A 16,684-nucleotide genomic window follows, 5' to 3' on the forward strand; every position below is an offset into this window, starting at 1 on the left:
CGCCACTGTGCTCAGTTCCGCACCCTCTGCACTTCTGGCTGAACCCAGAACTGTGCAGCCCTGACCCCGTGGGAATGACTGGCTTTAGGAACAACCCTGCATGGTTCTGAGAGTTGAGACTCCGTTTGTTTGGCTCATTGGAGAACCGGGACAAAAGGGCAGTGTGGGGAAGCCATCTGGGTGGCTGTTACAACACACAAATTTACTGATTTCAGAAGCGGTCAGTGTCTCAGCGGAACCTGCCTCAGTCTCCAAGTGGAGACCAAAGTGGGGTGGGCTGGGGTCCCACATGCTGCTAGGAGACAGGACACACCCAGCACCCAGAGGGAGAACAATGGCCCCACCCCCAGTCTGGCTTGCTTACTTCCCCTCTGTCTCCTAGCAAGCTGCTTCTCTAAACCTCCTAAGGCAGCAAAGACAGAGCCTATTTAAAACAACCTCCAGAAGGTAATTAAACAGAGCCTGAAGGGGACCCTTCTGTACGGGAAGGACGCCTCCATTCAACAAACAAAAAACTTCCTAATTGATCAGTTGGGCCCATTGTATTATAGCGGCACCATTAATTGTGTTGCCATGGTAACTCCCAGGTACCATGTACCTATGCAAGCCTATGTGGGGTGAAGGGAGCCCCAGTTTTACAGATACAGGAATAATGAGGGATGTTCTGCCCACTTTGCAGCCTTGAACCAGCAGCAGCTGTGACTTCTTCACACTTGAAGCTTCTCTCCCAGTAGAGGTCAGGCCTTACAGGGGAACCCAGATTTGAATTCAAAATCTCCACTGGCTCACTAGATGTAGGTGATTTACTTAATCCTTCTTAGCCTCCACTACTTCCTCTGTAATATGAAGGCAGGGATATTTACTCTCATGTTTATTATAAATTTATTTATTTAGTGAGCAAATGTTTTGAGTTTTGTTGTTTTATTGTCAGCCCGAACTTTTTTTCCCCTGCGAGCAAATGTTTATTAGGCACCTACTGAATACTAAGCACTAAAGATATCTCAGTGCAAAACAATAAGGTGGCAGCTCCGTGGGCAGAATGCTGTCTTAGCACGCCCGAAGTCCTGGGTTCCGTGTCAGCATCGCACACAGCAGGCACGTGGTCCATGCCTATAATCCCAGCACTCTGGAGGTGAAGCAGGAGTTCAAAGTCACCCTCAGCTACATACAGAGTTTAAAGCCAACCTGCAGCATGAAATCTATGCTGTAGCAGCTTCCTCCAAACTAAAACATTCATTCCAGGAGGAAGAAAGGATCATGAAACTCAAGAGGTAAACAAAAGGTCACATATCTGGGAAAGAAGAAACTTGGAGGTGTTTCTCAAGGATTATTGAAACAGAATATAACTGCTGGGGGAGGAGACTGACCAAGCAGGCTGAGGGAGACTCTAGACTATGCAGCTCCTGCAAGTCAGGCATCATTCATTGGTGTGGCGACCATTTAAGAAGTCAACTGTCTGTGGAAAAGCTATCAGTTGTCCATGAGCAGAAGAGCAAGTGAAGCTACAGGATCTCGAACGGCTTGGATGACTAAGAGCCCTCACTAGGCAGCTCATGACATCAGTAACAGTGGCAGGTATCAGGGCCCGCTGCGGGATTTTGCCCCATCTACCTGCCAAAGAACCTTGGAGCAGACAGAGCCCAGGTGCGGAGAGCAAGAAAGACTACTGTCTATCCAAGTCCAAGAACTCTGTGGGGCTCTTCAGATGCCCCAGACATGATGCCTGAGCAGAGCCATCTCTAAACTAGAACCTGAGGCTCTCCTAATTTCATACTGCCGTGAAGCTGACATGCCTGCCATCTCTGTCCCCTATTCCCAGTCTGTGAAGGTCAGTGGCGTGTGACTTTGATGACTGGCCCAGGGAAGGAAGCACTGTGACAGCCACCACACACAGCCCGATTGTTCAGGCTCTGCAGAGGGAGCTGCTGCTCTGCGGACCAAGGTGGCAGGCTCACACCTAGCCACCCAGCCACTAGATGGACCTATCAGGCACCAACACTGCCAGCCAGAATGCAGAAGCACAGGAAACAGCTAAATGCCAAGCTCCAGGCCCTTCCCCCACTCCCAGGAGGCCAGTAAGGGCTTTGGGGACAGAAAACAAAGCAGGCTGAAAAGCAGGACAGCAGCTCTCAGCTCTCTGAGGGAGCAAGGAGAATAATGTGGCCTCTATCCCCAAACTCTGGGAGCTGAGAGAGGTCCCAAGAGGCCCAGCTCAGAAGGAATGGGGCATGAGGGAGCTTAGACAGGCAATGGGTCAGAGTCAGGAAGTGGCCTTACTTCTGACAGGTCCAAGGACACTCTGGAAGGTACAAGGGCTGGAGGTTCAGGTTCACCATGCAGACCCAATGCCAGCCAGAAATGACACTACTGGGGAACAAGACTACAGCCTGCCTCCCTGCCCAGGGCTGGAGGGCAAATACATCAAGACGGACTCGCTTGACTGCCTGGGCTTCCTGTCTCATCATTCCCTCAGGGCCCTGTGTGGGCTTTTAGCTAAGACACTGAGGTCACTTTGCCATGCTAGCATCAAGCACATCTGCCCTGTTCATTTCTTCTGGGTTGCTTCCTTCCCGGACCTTCAGCCTAGTGTCTGTCTCTGTCTGGACCAAACCCACTGCAAATTTGCCTAGCTCACTCCTTTCTCATCCTTGCCTGGACCCCTCCCAGCCCAGTCCCTCCTCACTAGCTGGCTTCTCATCAGCCAATCTCAAGTAAGAAAACTCTTACAGGCTAGGTATGGTAGCATACACCTTTAATCTCACCACCCAAGTGGCAAAGGTAGAAAGAGCTTTGTGAGATCAGGGCCAGCCTGATCTACATAATGTGTGCCAGGACTACATAGAGAAATCCTATCTCAAAACACCCAAAAAACAAAGGAAGGAATGAAAGAGGGAGGGAAGGAGGAAGGGAGGGAGACAGAAGCAGGGAGCTCTCTAGCTGCCCTGAGTCTGAGTCTGGACAAGCTTCTGCTCCCGTTGGCCTTCCACACCGTCACTTTTCTTCACTGTCATTGTCTAGGGGTGGGGTGGGGTGTCCTATGAGGAAAGAGCCTCACCCCGCTTCATCCTTACTCTCTGTCTGTAGTGATGGAGTGGAAGGGGAAGGGGAGTTGAGGAAACCTGAGAGTGGAGGACTTGGTTCAGTGGACCCTGGGCCAGTTCCTAGTACTTAGAAGTAGAGAAAAAGAGGGAACCTGAGTGGCAGTTTAAGATGTACAAGTGGGACTCGGGGGGGAGTGTCTGAGATGCAGACACCTGAAATTGGATCCCTGACACTTGTGTAAAAATCTGATGTGACAGTGTACACTTGTAACCCCAGTGATATGAGGGGTGAAGACTAGAGGATCCTTGAAGGGCAATGACCAATTATCATAGTCAGATACTAGTGGATCCTTGAGGAGCAATGGCCAGCCATCATAGTCAGAGACTAGTGGATCCTTGAAGGGCAATGGTCAATCATCATAACCAAATCAATGTGGTGTAGGATGTCCTTCTGTCTATGTGTTGCTTTCATTGGTTAATAAAGAAACTGCCTTGGCCTGTTGATAAGGCAGAACTTAGGTAGGTGGGGAAGACAGAACTGAATGCTGGAAGAAGGAAAGAGTCAGAGAGACGCCATGGAGCTGCCAGAAACAGATGCTGGGAATTTTACCTGGTAAGCCACTGCCTAGTGGCGATACACAGATTAACAGAAATGGGTTAAATATATATAAGAGTTAGCCAATAGGAAGCTAGAGCTAGTGGGCCAAACAGTGATTTAATTAATATAGTTTCTGTGTGATTATTTTGGGGTTGGGCAGCCGGGACAAACAAGCAGCCTTCCTGTTACATCAATGAATGATCCACAACTTCTGTGAGAGATCCTTTCTCAGAAAGTAAAAATGGTGAGCGATTGAGGAAAGACACCCTCTGTATTCTCCATACTACTGCATACGTGTGTACCACCTGCACATACACATGCACACACTAACAAGTACATAGTAGACACATGAACATGTAAAATACATCTAATATCTGAAGTCTAGGAGCTCCAGAATGGTAAGAAATTATCAAGGACACAATATAACTTAATATGGTGGCTCACCCCTCTAGCTCCAGCACTTGGGAGGCTGAGGCAGGAGGATTACCTTGAATTGAAGGTTAGCCAGCTCCAGAGTGAGACCTTGTCTCAAAAACAATGACAATGAAAAAAAATAAGTAAACATGTTTGCCAGGACTGCTAAGAACTTTCAGATTTAGAAGGGGCACCAAAAGCTAAAATAATGGTGTATAAAAGACTTGGGATAAGCTGGGTATGAAAACTCACACCAGTAATTCAAGTAGAGTAATTCCAGCATTCAAGAGGCTGAGGCAGAAGGGCTACCATGAATTTGAGGCTGAGCTAATGAATGAAACCCTGAAAACAGGCCTGTAGTCCAAGCACTTTTAAAATGGAGAGAATCTGAAATCAAGAGACTCAAGAATTCAAGGCCATCCTTGTCTACCGAAAGATTGAGAGTCATCTGAAAGATTGAGAGCCATCCTAGGCTACGTGAAATCCTATCTCAAAGGAAAAGAGGAAGAGGAGGTAGGGGAAAGGAGGCAGAATGGGAGGAGACAGAGGGAAGAGGGGTGAAGAGGATTATAAGTAACCCCAGAGAAAGAAAGCAGGACTGTGATGGTCTGGGAAAATGGCCCCTATAGGCTCACAGGGAGGGGCACTATTAGAAGGTGTAGCCTTGTTGAAGTAGGTGTGACTTGGTTGGAGGAAGTGTGTCTCAGTCTCTTCCTGTTGCCTTTGGATCAGGACATAGAATTCTTAGCTCCTTCTCCAGCACCATGTCTACCTGCATGCCACCATGCTTCCCACCATAATGACAATAGACTAAACCTCTGAACTGTAAACCAGCCCCAGTTAAATGTTTTCCTTTATAAAAGTTGATGTGGTCACAGAAATAGAAACCCTAACTGAGACAGCAACCTTCAGAAATACCAGAAATTAAATGGCATCAGAATTTCCAAAAGCCATACTGTAAACCAGGAGAAAATAAGTAATGGTCTTCAAAATTATGAGGACTTTCTCACCCAAACTGTCAGTTATGTCTGAGTGGGGACACATGCTTTTAAGGTGGATCTCTGCATATCTGAGGCTAGCCTTGTCTCCATGGAGACTTTTAGGACAGTCAGTGCTGCATAGTGAGACCCCATCTCAAAAACAACGAGAACAAAAGCCCTCCAAACATTTAAACATTCTTATCATCCACCCCTTTCCGGAAGCTACGAAAAATATTTCACCATAACTACAGACACACAAAGAAAAGAAAGACCTGGGACTGGTTGGATTTAGGAAAGGGAAAATGGTAATACTGGGGCCTTCAAATTAAAAGGAGGCAGTAAGATACTGAATGCAGAAGATACAGCTGTTTGGTCAAAAGTGAGACCCCAGGCCCCTAACACCCCTACATCTAAGGACTCTGGGATGATTGATTGAAAACATCACCCTGGCAACTGGCATCCATTTCAGGTCCCCTCCCCTGGGAGTTGCCTTGGTCTGAACTCTGCCTCCAGAAAAGCCCGCAAGCGCTGACCCCTCCCCAGGGAAGGCCAGGACCACTCCCACAGGCTATTTAGGCTGCCCAGAAAAGGAACACGTGTTCTCCATGTTTTGCGCGGTTTCCCCTGCTCTCTCCCTCCACGCTTTCCCGGCCACCTGGGAGCGCTGCAGTAAACGTGGGCATCTTTTACTCGGTCTAATTTGGTCTGATTGGAATTATTGGCGTTGACAGAGAGGCTCGTCTTAAGGACTGTTCCTAACAACAGCAAGAGCTAGAAATGGAACAAAGTTCATCAGTGAAAAACATGGGCAATAATTAACTCCAGGTAAAACATAAAGTTGAAAAAAAAAAAACAGCCATGGTACAAACAACTTGACTGTTCAGAAAACGTTATTTAATAATCGGAATGCCATGACAGCTGAAATACAGCTCTCACACCATGATTAGATGTGTGAGGAGGGGGTGTACTAGAAGGAAGATGTTCTGTAAGTAGTGAAGGATAGGGGAGCGAATCCTCAGCAATCACACCTGGCTGTGCCGAATGGCGGAGAACCGGAAGTTCCCGCGAACAGATACAGGCTTACACCTGAGATGCGGCTACAAGGAGCTCCTTCCGTGGGCAGAAACAGGACTGGGGGGGAGGGGGGACACAACTCAATGCTCTGGTCTTTTTAACAAGGGCCTTTTTGAACTATGTGTAAATATTTCTTTGAAACATACGTAATTAAGTTTTGAAATAAAGTTTGTGAACAAAAAGAAAAATTTTGGCACATTACCCACAAGATTCAGGATCCCCTCCTCCGGCCCCGCTACCCTCAGCAGAGGTACCTGTTCATTGGTAACTCCTGGACGTAGGGTGCCATGCTTGTAGTCCTCCAACAGCTGCACGGCCTCTCTGAGACGTCTCTGCGGAGGAAAGAGAAGAGACACTGTGTGGCATCAGACCGGCACTTCTGACAGCACCTTCAACCAGAGTGACAGTGTTCACAGTGCACGACCACAGCCCTCAGAGTACACACGGAACAGTAGGAAGGATCTGGCCTAGGTGTCCTCCCACAGAGACCTGGCTCAACAGCCATGTGTGATACACAACAGATCAGGCCAGCGCACCCAAAAACTGAAGTAAAACTCAGAGATGGTTTAGTCAGTACAGTGCTTGTATGCAAGCACAAGGCCCTGGGTTCAATCCCCAGACAGCGCTAAAAAATGAAAGTGAGGTAGCACATACTTGCAATCCCAGAGCCAGAGGGATTGAAACAGGAATTTCTGGGGCTTGCTGGCCAGAGAGCATAGCCAGCCCACTAGGTGACCTCCAGGTCAAGAGAGACCCTGTCTCAAAACAAAAAGGTCAACTGTACCTAGGGAAACCACACAGGGGTTGACCTTTAGCCTACACACACATGCACACACACACACACACACACACACACACAGAGCAAGGACTGGGGTGTAACTCAGGGCTAGACCATTTGCTTCACATGCTTTAGGCTCTGGGTTTCATCCCTAACAATGAGGAAGAAAAATGACACAAAACTTTTCAAGCATTTCCTGACCACATCCAGGGTAATTTCCTGAGTGAGAACAAAATGGTCAAGCAGTATAACATCATTCACTGGATCAAGCACACACACAGACACGCAGACACACAGACAGGCAAGGAGGGACAGCAGGTACAAGGTTTTTCTAGGAGTATATTTATGTGCCTATGAAAATTTAAAAAACAAAACAAAAACAAAAACAAAAACAAAAAACAGGCCCACCAAGCTTGTAACAGGAGCAACTTTAAATCTGGAGAAAAAAAAGGACCAAGGCTGACATGGGTCAGGAAGAACTTAACTTCAACTGCAACACCAAACGTTTGTATTAGGTGGATATAATCACATTACACTCCCACGATTTATTTTTATCATTTAAAAAATACTGGCAGAAGTCTGGCAAAACGGCTCAGTGCATAAAAGTGATCGAAGCTAAGTCTGTCTGCCTGTGTTCAGTCCCTGGAATCCAAGCGGTGGAAGGGAGAGAACCAGTTCTCGCCAGCTGTCCCCTGAATGCCACACATGCACGGAGGCATGTGAACACACACACACACACACACACACACACACACAATTGGTGAATAAGATTTAAAAAAATATTGACAGATTTACCTATTCAAGTACTTATGGCTACAATACCTGACGGACAGGAAGATGAAAAGAGGGTTGAATTTCATGTTTTTGTTTTTTTTTTAATTCTTAGAAGCAACCCGGGTAATAGAAAGTGGCTTTACGTTCACCAAGAGACATGGATAAAGACAGCAGCGCCTACACATGACCAAGACTACACACAGACAACTAATAAAAGACTAGATACATAAACTGAACTACACACACCCAGTTAAAAAAAAATCACACAATAATCCTCCAGGAGTGGTGGTGTCCGCCTGCAATACGGGTATTGGAGGTAAAGTCAGGGAATCATGAGTTCCAGCCTGGGCTACAGACTAAGTTCCAAGCCAGTGTACACGAGACAGTGAGACTGTCTCAAAAGGAGGCAAACAAGCCAGATGCTACGGCACACAGTTTAAATGCCAGCACTCAGGAGGCAGAGGCGGGCAGATGGCTGTGAGTTCGCTGCTAGCCTGGTCTACAGAGTGAGGCTACATAGACCCCTTGAGGCAGGGAGAGAGAATGATAAATTACATACATCTAACACCAGAACTTGTGAGGTGGAGTCGGAAGGATCAGTTCAAACCAGCTTTGGTTACATGGCGAAGTCTGAATACAGCCTGGGTTACACAAGAAACCAAACAGAGGGAAGGGGAAAAAGGGGGAGAGGAGAGGGGAGAGGGAGAATATACAGCAATTTAAAAAGTAAGAAGTAAGCTGGCAGGGTAGTGTGCATTACAGGCTAATTGTAGTAGCCTGTAATCCTGGCACTGTAGAGGTGAAGGCAGGAACATCAGAAGATCAGGTTGGTTACACAGCAAGTTCAAGACCAGCCTGTGTTATATGAAATCCATGTAAAAAAAAAAAAAAAAGCAAAACCTAGAAAACAATGACTACTTTGCTACATAGATGACTCTCACTGGTATAATGGACACTCTAAGGACAATCACCCACTATCCCAATGTCCAGAGTCTTCCAGAATATTTCCATATCCAAGTCTAGCAATAAAATGTATGCACCCTCCCTTTGGTTCCAGACAGACTTTGTGACTATCTCAACACAAAGAAGATGGTAAATAAAAGGAGGCTAGATCATGAAGTCTTACAATTTCACCTTGCTCTCAGGACGGTCCCTCTCTTAGAACCAGCCACCATGCTGCACGGGAGCTGGATCAGCTCAGGAAAGACCCACACGCACAGAGGTAAGCCCTTAGTGCACTACTCCAGCTGAGCTGCCCACCAACAGCAGCACACACATGGCCGCCACATCCCTTCCTGCATCTGTCCGTTTCCAAAGGGGATAATTTGCTTTCACCCCCACCTGAATGAGCCCCTCTTTTCCAAATACATGAGCAATTTATGATGTTCAAAGACCATGTCATGATGTTTAAAGCACAGGGCTTGGTGGACACACCTGTAATCCTAGCACTTCGGAGGTGAAGGAAGGAGGATCAGAAGTCCACAGCCAGCCTGGGCTACACAGTGAGTTACAGGACGGCCTGGGCTACAACAGTGAGACCCGCTTCACAAGCCAACAAAGACTGGAAGCTGGAGAGATGGCTCGGTGGTTAAGCAAACACACTGCTTCTGCAGAGGACACAAGTTTGAGTCCCAGCACCCACATCAGAGGGCTAACCTGCAGCTCCAGTTCCAGAGACTCTGAGGATCTCTTCTGGCCTCCATGGGCACAAACTCACATGCACAAACTGTTAAAATGTTAAAAATAACAACAAAGAAACTGAGCATGGTGGCACATGCCTGGGATCCCAGAACTCAAGAGGGTGAGGCAGAAGGATCAAATTTGAGGCCAAAAGATTTTTTAAAAAAAAAGAAAGAAAGAAAGAAAGAAAGAAAGAAAGAAAGAAAGAAAGAAAAAAGAAAACGAAGAAATCAAAAGCAGGAAAACATAAAAAACCTCATTCCCAACCACTGTACACAACACCAAGATAACCACAGCAAATGCTTAACTTTTATCGTAGACTTGGAACTTTTTTTTTCTTTGTATCCTTTGTTTTTGTTTTGTTTGTGTTTTAGGAGAGTTTCACTTTGTAGTTCAGGCTAACCTAGATCTCACCTCCTGTCTCAACTCCCCAAGAGCAGGGTCAAGAGGTGTGCACCACCACAACTGGCCTTGTGTTTCAGTAAAATTGGATCACATTGTTTTAATTCGCTTAAGGCTGCACAAGGAGTAAAGTGCAGGAGTTAGCACTTGAACTAAGTTTCATTAAACCTTTGCCAGGCACCTCTGACCCCCAGTACCCCAAAACCTCCTAGAGGTGCTTGGGTTCCCCAAGTCCGGGTGGCTTCCTCCTGCTGCCAGGGCCTCTATGAACCTGGACAATCACGCTCCACTTTCTCCTGAAATGCAGTGAAAAGCCCTCAATTCTCATTATTTCTCCCACCCCAGGGATTCTCCTGAGTTCCTATAACAACCTGGCCAGATTCCATCTCATTTGACACAGTCATCAAAGGCAGCCTCAAGCCAAAAGAATCAGTTCCATTAAGCCCTGAGCTTGGCAAAGAGTGTAAGGGAGGAGAGCCAAAGTTCCTGCAGACAGGCCTGAGGGCCCAGAGGGAAGACAGCCAGAGGAACCTGTTCACTCTGGGCCTCTAGGCTGGAGCTGGCCTAACTAAGCTTTGCTCAAAGGTCCTATGGGATGGACATGGCCCAGTCACCTGTGTGGACAGGCCACAAGAGCTAGCCACTCTGGGGATTTTTCAGAGAGGCTTGAGGCTCACAAGAAATGTGTCCCTGCTATGCCCTGCTCCCCAGTCACTGTATTATGGCGCTTGGCGAAAGGCCCTTGAGGAGGAGGAATGCTGGGAGGTCAGCGCTGGGTGAGCTTGGCAGGAAGTCTTTTTAACCAGGAACAAACAGGCAGCCAGCCCCTGAATGTAAAAGCTCCGAGGGGCCCAGCTGGCTCAGGGGATGCTGCTAGGCAGTGGCCCCTGCTGAAGCCCCAGGCTGGGAACAGCCTGGCCAATGATGCTGCTTCCCAGCTCCCCATCACCAGCCTGGCTGCTCACAGGTAGCTCATAGGCCCCAGGGGCAAAACTACTAATATTTTGCTAAATGGACATTTTCTAAATTCCTATCTCTCTACCTGTATATTAGTGCAGCTATCAGAGTTCATCAGAGAAGTTTCTTTGTGCAGTGGAGGTTTAATTAAATCTTTTTTATTTAATTTAATTGAAATCCTACAACTGTTCTAAGTGCAGAGAACGAGTGTCTATGGAGGGCCCAACCATAATCTGTGGATTGCTCAGCTGTAACTGGGCATCTATGTCAACCCCCAGCCCCAACGCTCAGGGCCTATCACTGAAGGAGAGGCAGAAAGAGCCAGAAGCTAGGGAGGAAGGGGACAAAGCAATGTCTTCCTGACATGACAGGACACGCATTCATGACCTCACAGCAGTCTGAGCCTGCACGAGACCTGCACACGATGAAGCCAGTCAACACTCCAGCCTGGAGCTGGGGAGGAACTCGTGAGCCCCAACCCCTAGTGGAGGAGTTGCTGAGAGTTGGTGGCTCCTGGGAAAGGGAGAGTCCATTTCCTTTAAGGGTGTGACCTTTGTAAGCTGACCATGCTCCAACGGATGACCCCACACCTATGAGTGTCTGAGCAGCATAGACTGGAATCAGTGCATTGTTTTTTATTTGGGTTTGGTTTTTGGCTTTTCAAGACAGGGTTTCACTGTTTGGCTGTGGTTCCTTAGTCTTGGTGTCTCTTTGCAGCAACAGAACAGTGACTAAGACAGAAGATGAGGTTGGGAGGGTGTGGGGATGTGCCAGGCAGAGAGTGTGAGAGCTAAACAGGAGAAACTGGCATGGGAGAACCAATAGGCAGTAGGGTCCACAGCTGGTAGGAAGCCCAAGGTTTATGCCACTCCCTGCCTTGACTACTCAACAGCTGGTTCTCGCCCGGGGGCTGGTCTGTGTGTGTGACCTAGGGCCAGAGATACCGGCACTGCAAGCAGTCTCCAGACCCCTCTTGGGGTGTTCCAGTCGCCTTTCTATCGCTGCCACAGAAACACTTTGATCAAAAGCAGAAGAGAGATAGCTCAGTAGTTAGGAGCACTTGCCGCTAACACAGGGCTGGGTTCGGTTCCCAGCACCTATTGTGTTCAGTGTGCTAGGTATGACAAAACTGCAAGCAAATAAACAAAAATTTAACTTGTAACAAGACTGTGTGTGCGCGTGCACGGGTGTGTGTGCGTGAGTGCGTGTGTGTGTGTGTGTGTGTGCATGCATGTGTGTATGCGTGTGCGTGTGTGGTGTATTACTGCACCTGTACATGTACAGAGACAAGACGAAGACACCAAATGTCCTATTTTATCGCTCTCTGCCATTATTCCTTTAGACAGGGTCTCTCTCTGAACCTGGATCTAGGCTGGTGGCCAACAAGCCCCAGGAGTACTCCATCTCTACCTCTGACAGAGCTGGCTCACATCCACATCTGTCTTTTTATGTGAGTTCTGAAATTCAAACCCAGGTCCTCGTACTTGTCCAGTAAGCACCCCTACACAGCGAGCCATCTTTCCAGCCCCTTGGGAATTTAAAATTAAGAGTACCACTAGAGGGCCAATGAGGTGGCTCCGCAGGTAGAGGCAGTTACTGCCTGACCTGTCTACCTGAGTTTAATCCCCAGGCCCCACACCTTAGGACAAAAACAACTCCCAAAATTGCTCTCTGACCTCACATTTGCACGGTGGCACATAAACACATATTCTCTCTCCCTCCACCACCGCAAACACTCACTAAATTAAAATGTAACTTATTTTTTGAAAGACCTGAACCCATCTGAAAGGCCAGTAATGGAAAAACATGTAAATGTGCAGCATGACATGTGACGGGTTACTATGTAGAATGTGGTTTTCTCCTTTCTAATAGGATGCTTCATAAATTTGCTCGTTATCCTTGTGCAGGAGTCATGATGATCTGTAAAGTTGTAGTTTTAGCATCGGTGCTGCTGAGCTGGGCGCTTCCCACCCAACCCCTCAGAATGAGTCTTCAAAGAGGAAAAACAGAGAGGGGCTGGAGAAATGGCTCAGTGTTTAAGAGCCCTGCCTACTCTTGCAGAGGACCCAGGTTTGGTTCCCAGCACCCACGTGATGATTCACAACTGCCTAACTCCAGTTCCAGGAGATCTGATGCCCTCTTCTGGTCCTGGAGACACATGTACATGTGTGGTACACAGTCATACATGCAGCCAAAGCTTCCATACCTATAAAATAAAATGTTTAAAATGTTAATTTAAAAAAGAAATTTGTTTTAAAACAATTTTATATACAAATAATTTTCCATTTATTAAAGATGAAAGCAAATTTGCACACTAATGAGATGAAGGTGTTTGTTTTTGCATAAAGAACTAAGTCTCAGAGGGGCACAGCATGCACACCTGTGATCCCAACACTCAGGAGGCAGAGGCAGGAGGATTGCTGCAAGTTCCAGCCCAGCCTGATCTGCAGAGTGAGTTCTAGGTCATCCTGGTCTACATAATGAATTTCAGGCCAGCCAAAGCTATATAGTGAAGCTTTCTCCAAAGACCAAAACCTAATAACACCAACAATAAATCATGGCTGGATGTCTGCTTTACAGAAAGCAGAACATCTTCAACTGTTTCTAGAGCTGACAGACATTTTGATTTCATAAGTAATGCTGAGATCACCACTTCACAGAAATACATACTGCAAAATGGCAAAAGTATGTTTTAGGCCATTTCAAAAATTCCTAGAGAACGTTCTAATTCCACCAAAATTCATTTAATAACTTTTAATTTTTAAGCATTTGTTAATACATAGATTATATATTGACCATATTCTTTCTAATAAATTTAATCGTTTTTAAGTGAAGCTCAATCAACTCTAAAAGGAATTTTATATGTGTACATATGTGCAGAAAAGTGTGTGTGTGCCTGTGTGTGTGTGTGTGTGTGTGTGTGTGTAGAGGCCAGAGGACCTCGTTGAGCGCCATTAAGCCCTCCTCCTTGATTTTTGACAGTCTCTGGCCGACCTTAACGGTAGGCCAAGCTGGTTGGCCAGTGAGTTCAAGGATCTGCCTGTCTCTGCCTCCCCAGTGCCAGATTTACAAACACATCCACTGAACTGGTTGCTTTTCACATGGCTGCTGAGGCTCAACTCAGTCCTCATGTTTGTGTGGGGAGAAGTTTGCTAACTGCGCCATCCTCCCAGGCCTCACACAGCAACGTTTAAGTCAGACATTCTCAGATGTCCCAGAGACGCCCTGTGACATTCACATGCCCAGAAATGGAGGCAGGGAAATGCGAAGTCTTTGTGTTTATGATTAAACTTAGGATTCTCTGAAAATGGAACACTTTGTGTTTCCAGAAACAACGTGGAGATTCGTAGCATACAAGAGTCTCAAATCTCAGCTGAGGTGTTTTGGGCAGCGTTGACTGGTATGAGGTCTGATGGGTGTGAACAGTACAGAGTGTGCTTGCCGGGTTTCAGACCTGAGTCTGCAGCAAAGGTGCCTGAGACAATAACACCTTGGATTCATCGCAGGTTTGATTTATCCATTCATGGACCTTTCTTGTCGAATTTTTCATAACTCCACATTCAGTTCCCTCTATGGGGGTCACAACCCCCAGCTTAAGAAGCTGGGACCCAGTTAAAGGGGGTGTTCCAGGCAGTGTGGTACACACCTTTAATCTCAGACTCGGGAGGCAGAGCCTGGCGGATCTCTGTGAGTTTGAGGCCAGCCTGATCTACAAGAGCTAGTTCCAGGACAGCCAGGGCTACGCAGAGAAACCCTGTCTTGAAAAAACAAAAAAAAAAAACAAAAAAAAAACAAAAAAGGAAAAGAAGAAAGGAAGGAAGGAAGGAAGAGAAAAAATGAAGAAAATCTGTCTCAAAAGATGGCTCCAACCTCTTCAAAAAGATACCTTTTTATCTTCCTAATAGCTAAATAAGCAAGGTGTGTGTGTGTGTGTGTGTGTGTGTGTGTGTGTGTGTGTGTAAATGTGAATGTAGTGGGATGGGTATGTGAGTACATGTGGTTGAGTGTATGTGTGTGTATATATAGCTCAGAGGTCAATTTCTGGTGTCTTTATCTATTGCTCCCACCTTACTTTGATACAGGGTCTCTCTGAACCTGGAGCCCTCAGTGACTGACCACTGAGCTCATGGACCCTCTCCTCAGCACTGGGGTTACAGTCACATGACACCACACCCAGATTTGTATGGGGGTGCTGGGGACCCAAACTCAGGTCCTGCTTCTACGCTAGACACCTTACCAACTGACCATGTCTTCAGCCCCAGCAGGGGATGCTTTAGAGAAAATTAACGCCCTATTTCTGAGAACCCCTACTTTCCAGTGTTAGTGTCCCCAGTGAACTTGATCTAAACCTGCTGTCTAAACAAGTTCACCAGGTTGCTCCACAGCTTTATTAGATCCAGAAGGACCTGAGAGACTAGGGAAGCACACTCTGAGCACTTCTGTGAGCATTCTGCTTCCAGAGAATTCTCAAAGCCAGGGAACGCTGCCCCTAATATGAGTGGGGGTAGCCATCGTGCTGGGGACCCAGAGATGCCTACCAGTAGGAAGCCTCTACCACATGCTCAGCAACTCAGAACTGAGGGAGGCGTGGACCATGAACCGAAGCCTCTGACACTATGAGCTAAAGTAATTCTTTCCCCTTAAGTTATGAATATGGGGGTAAAATAACACGACAGTGACTGCCATCAACACCCCTAATCCCACATTTAGTGTAACTGGACTTGTAGACTTTTTATAAATTTTATATATTATCATTGTGTGTGGAACATGCTATGGTGCGTGTGTGGATGTCAGGAGACAACTGTGTGGACTTGGCTCACTTCTTCCACTTTTATTGGGACCCGGGGATTGAACTCAGACCACCAGACTTGCACAGCAAGTGCTTTGGCTGCTGAGTCATCCTGCCAGCCCTTGGGGACGTGTTTTCTCTCTGTTTGGGGGATATTAGAACCTGTCCATCCTTCTAAGGCCAAATTCGTCCAAACAGGGACAGTGTTTCCAGTTACTGTGCGCGTCTCTCACTTCCATAGCAGTCTCATGCTTTCCACAGCCGTGTTCCCTGCCGCAAACCTGCATTCACCGTCTCTTACTGATTCCTATGATCCGCGGTGGCAAACCTGGATTCGCAGTCTCTTACTGAACCCTATGATTCCCTGCTGCAAACCTGCATTCACCGTCTCTTACTGAACCCTATGATTCCCTGCCGCAAGCCTGGATTTGCCATCTCTCAATGAGCCTTACGTTTCCCTGTCGCAAACCTGGATTCACTGTCTCTCAATGAGCCCTACGTGTTCTCGTGTAATGGCCTTTAGAACCCAGGCACTGAATGCCAGTGTGCCACATCTCCACCCTTCCAGTGAGCACAACCAGGAAGCTGGGAATTAGAAGTATGTGTATGTACACATGGTGTGAAGTCCTGGCTTCATACTGATGCCCATGGTTCAAAGGCAGCAGCACCACATGGCGCCTCTCCCTACTCCCACAGTGACAGCCCCAGGTCCCAGCACCAGCAGGTAACTGGAGTTGTTTGCTGTATACTTAATTTTTTACTCTTTTTTGTGTGTATGTGTTTGTGTTTATGTATGTGCATGTGTATAGGGGTACCCATAGAGACCAGGAGTGAGCACAGGCTCCTCTGGAGTTGGAATACAGGGAGCTGTGAGCTGTCCAACATGGATGTTAGGCACTGAATTTGAGACCTCTGGAAGAAAACTGAGCCATCTCTCCAGCACCGATGTTTGTCTGCTTGTTTTTGACAGGATTTCGCGTACCTGAGACCAGACTGGATCCCTGATCCTTCTGCCTCCACCTCCCAAGTGCTGGCATTGCAGGCATAGGCCAACACCCCATTTCCCCCACTGAAGTTATTTATTCTAACCTACATTGCACTCAGCATAGTTCTGAATTACTATATTAATATTAGTACTGAGTGGGTGTTATTAACATTTCTGGGACTGAAGAGAAGGTTCAGCAGTTAAGAACACTT

The 16,684-nt window shown here is 47.0% G+C and overlaps 1 protein-coding gene across 4 annotated transcripts in view; it reads right to left on the reverse strand.

Moving 5' to 3' along the window:
- The window catches only part of Sfxn5 (sideroflexin 5), a 122,676-nt gene that overhangs the window by 82,232 nt on the left and 23,760 nt on the right, over nucleotides 1-16,684 (reverse strand). For all 4 annotated transcript variants that reach the window (XM_048416367.3, XM_048416370.3, XM_048416366.3 and 1 more), the window contains exon 3: nucleotides 6,362-6,439. In XM_048416367.3, coding sequence (XP_048272324.3) covers nucleotides 6,362-6,439 — 78 coding nt within the window. The remainder of the gene's footprint in view (nucleotides 1-6,361; nucleotides 6,440-16,684) is intronic.

Source organism: Myodes glareolus, chromosome 6 (genome assembly GCF_982192425.1).
Source record: "Myodes glareolus chromosome 6, mMyoGla1.1, whole genome shotgun sequence".
NCBI lineage: Eukaryota > Metazoa > Chordata > Mammalia > Rodentia > Cricetidae > Myodes > Myodes glareolus.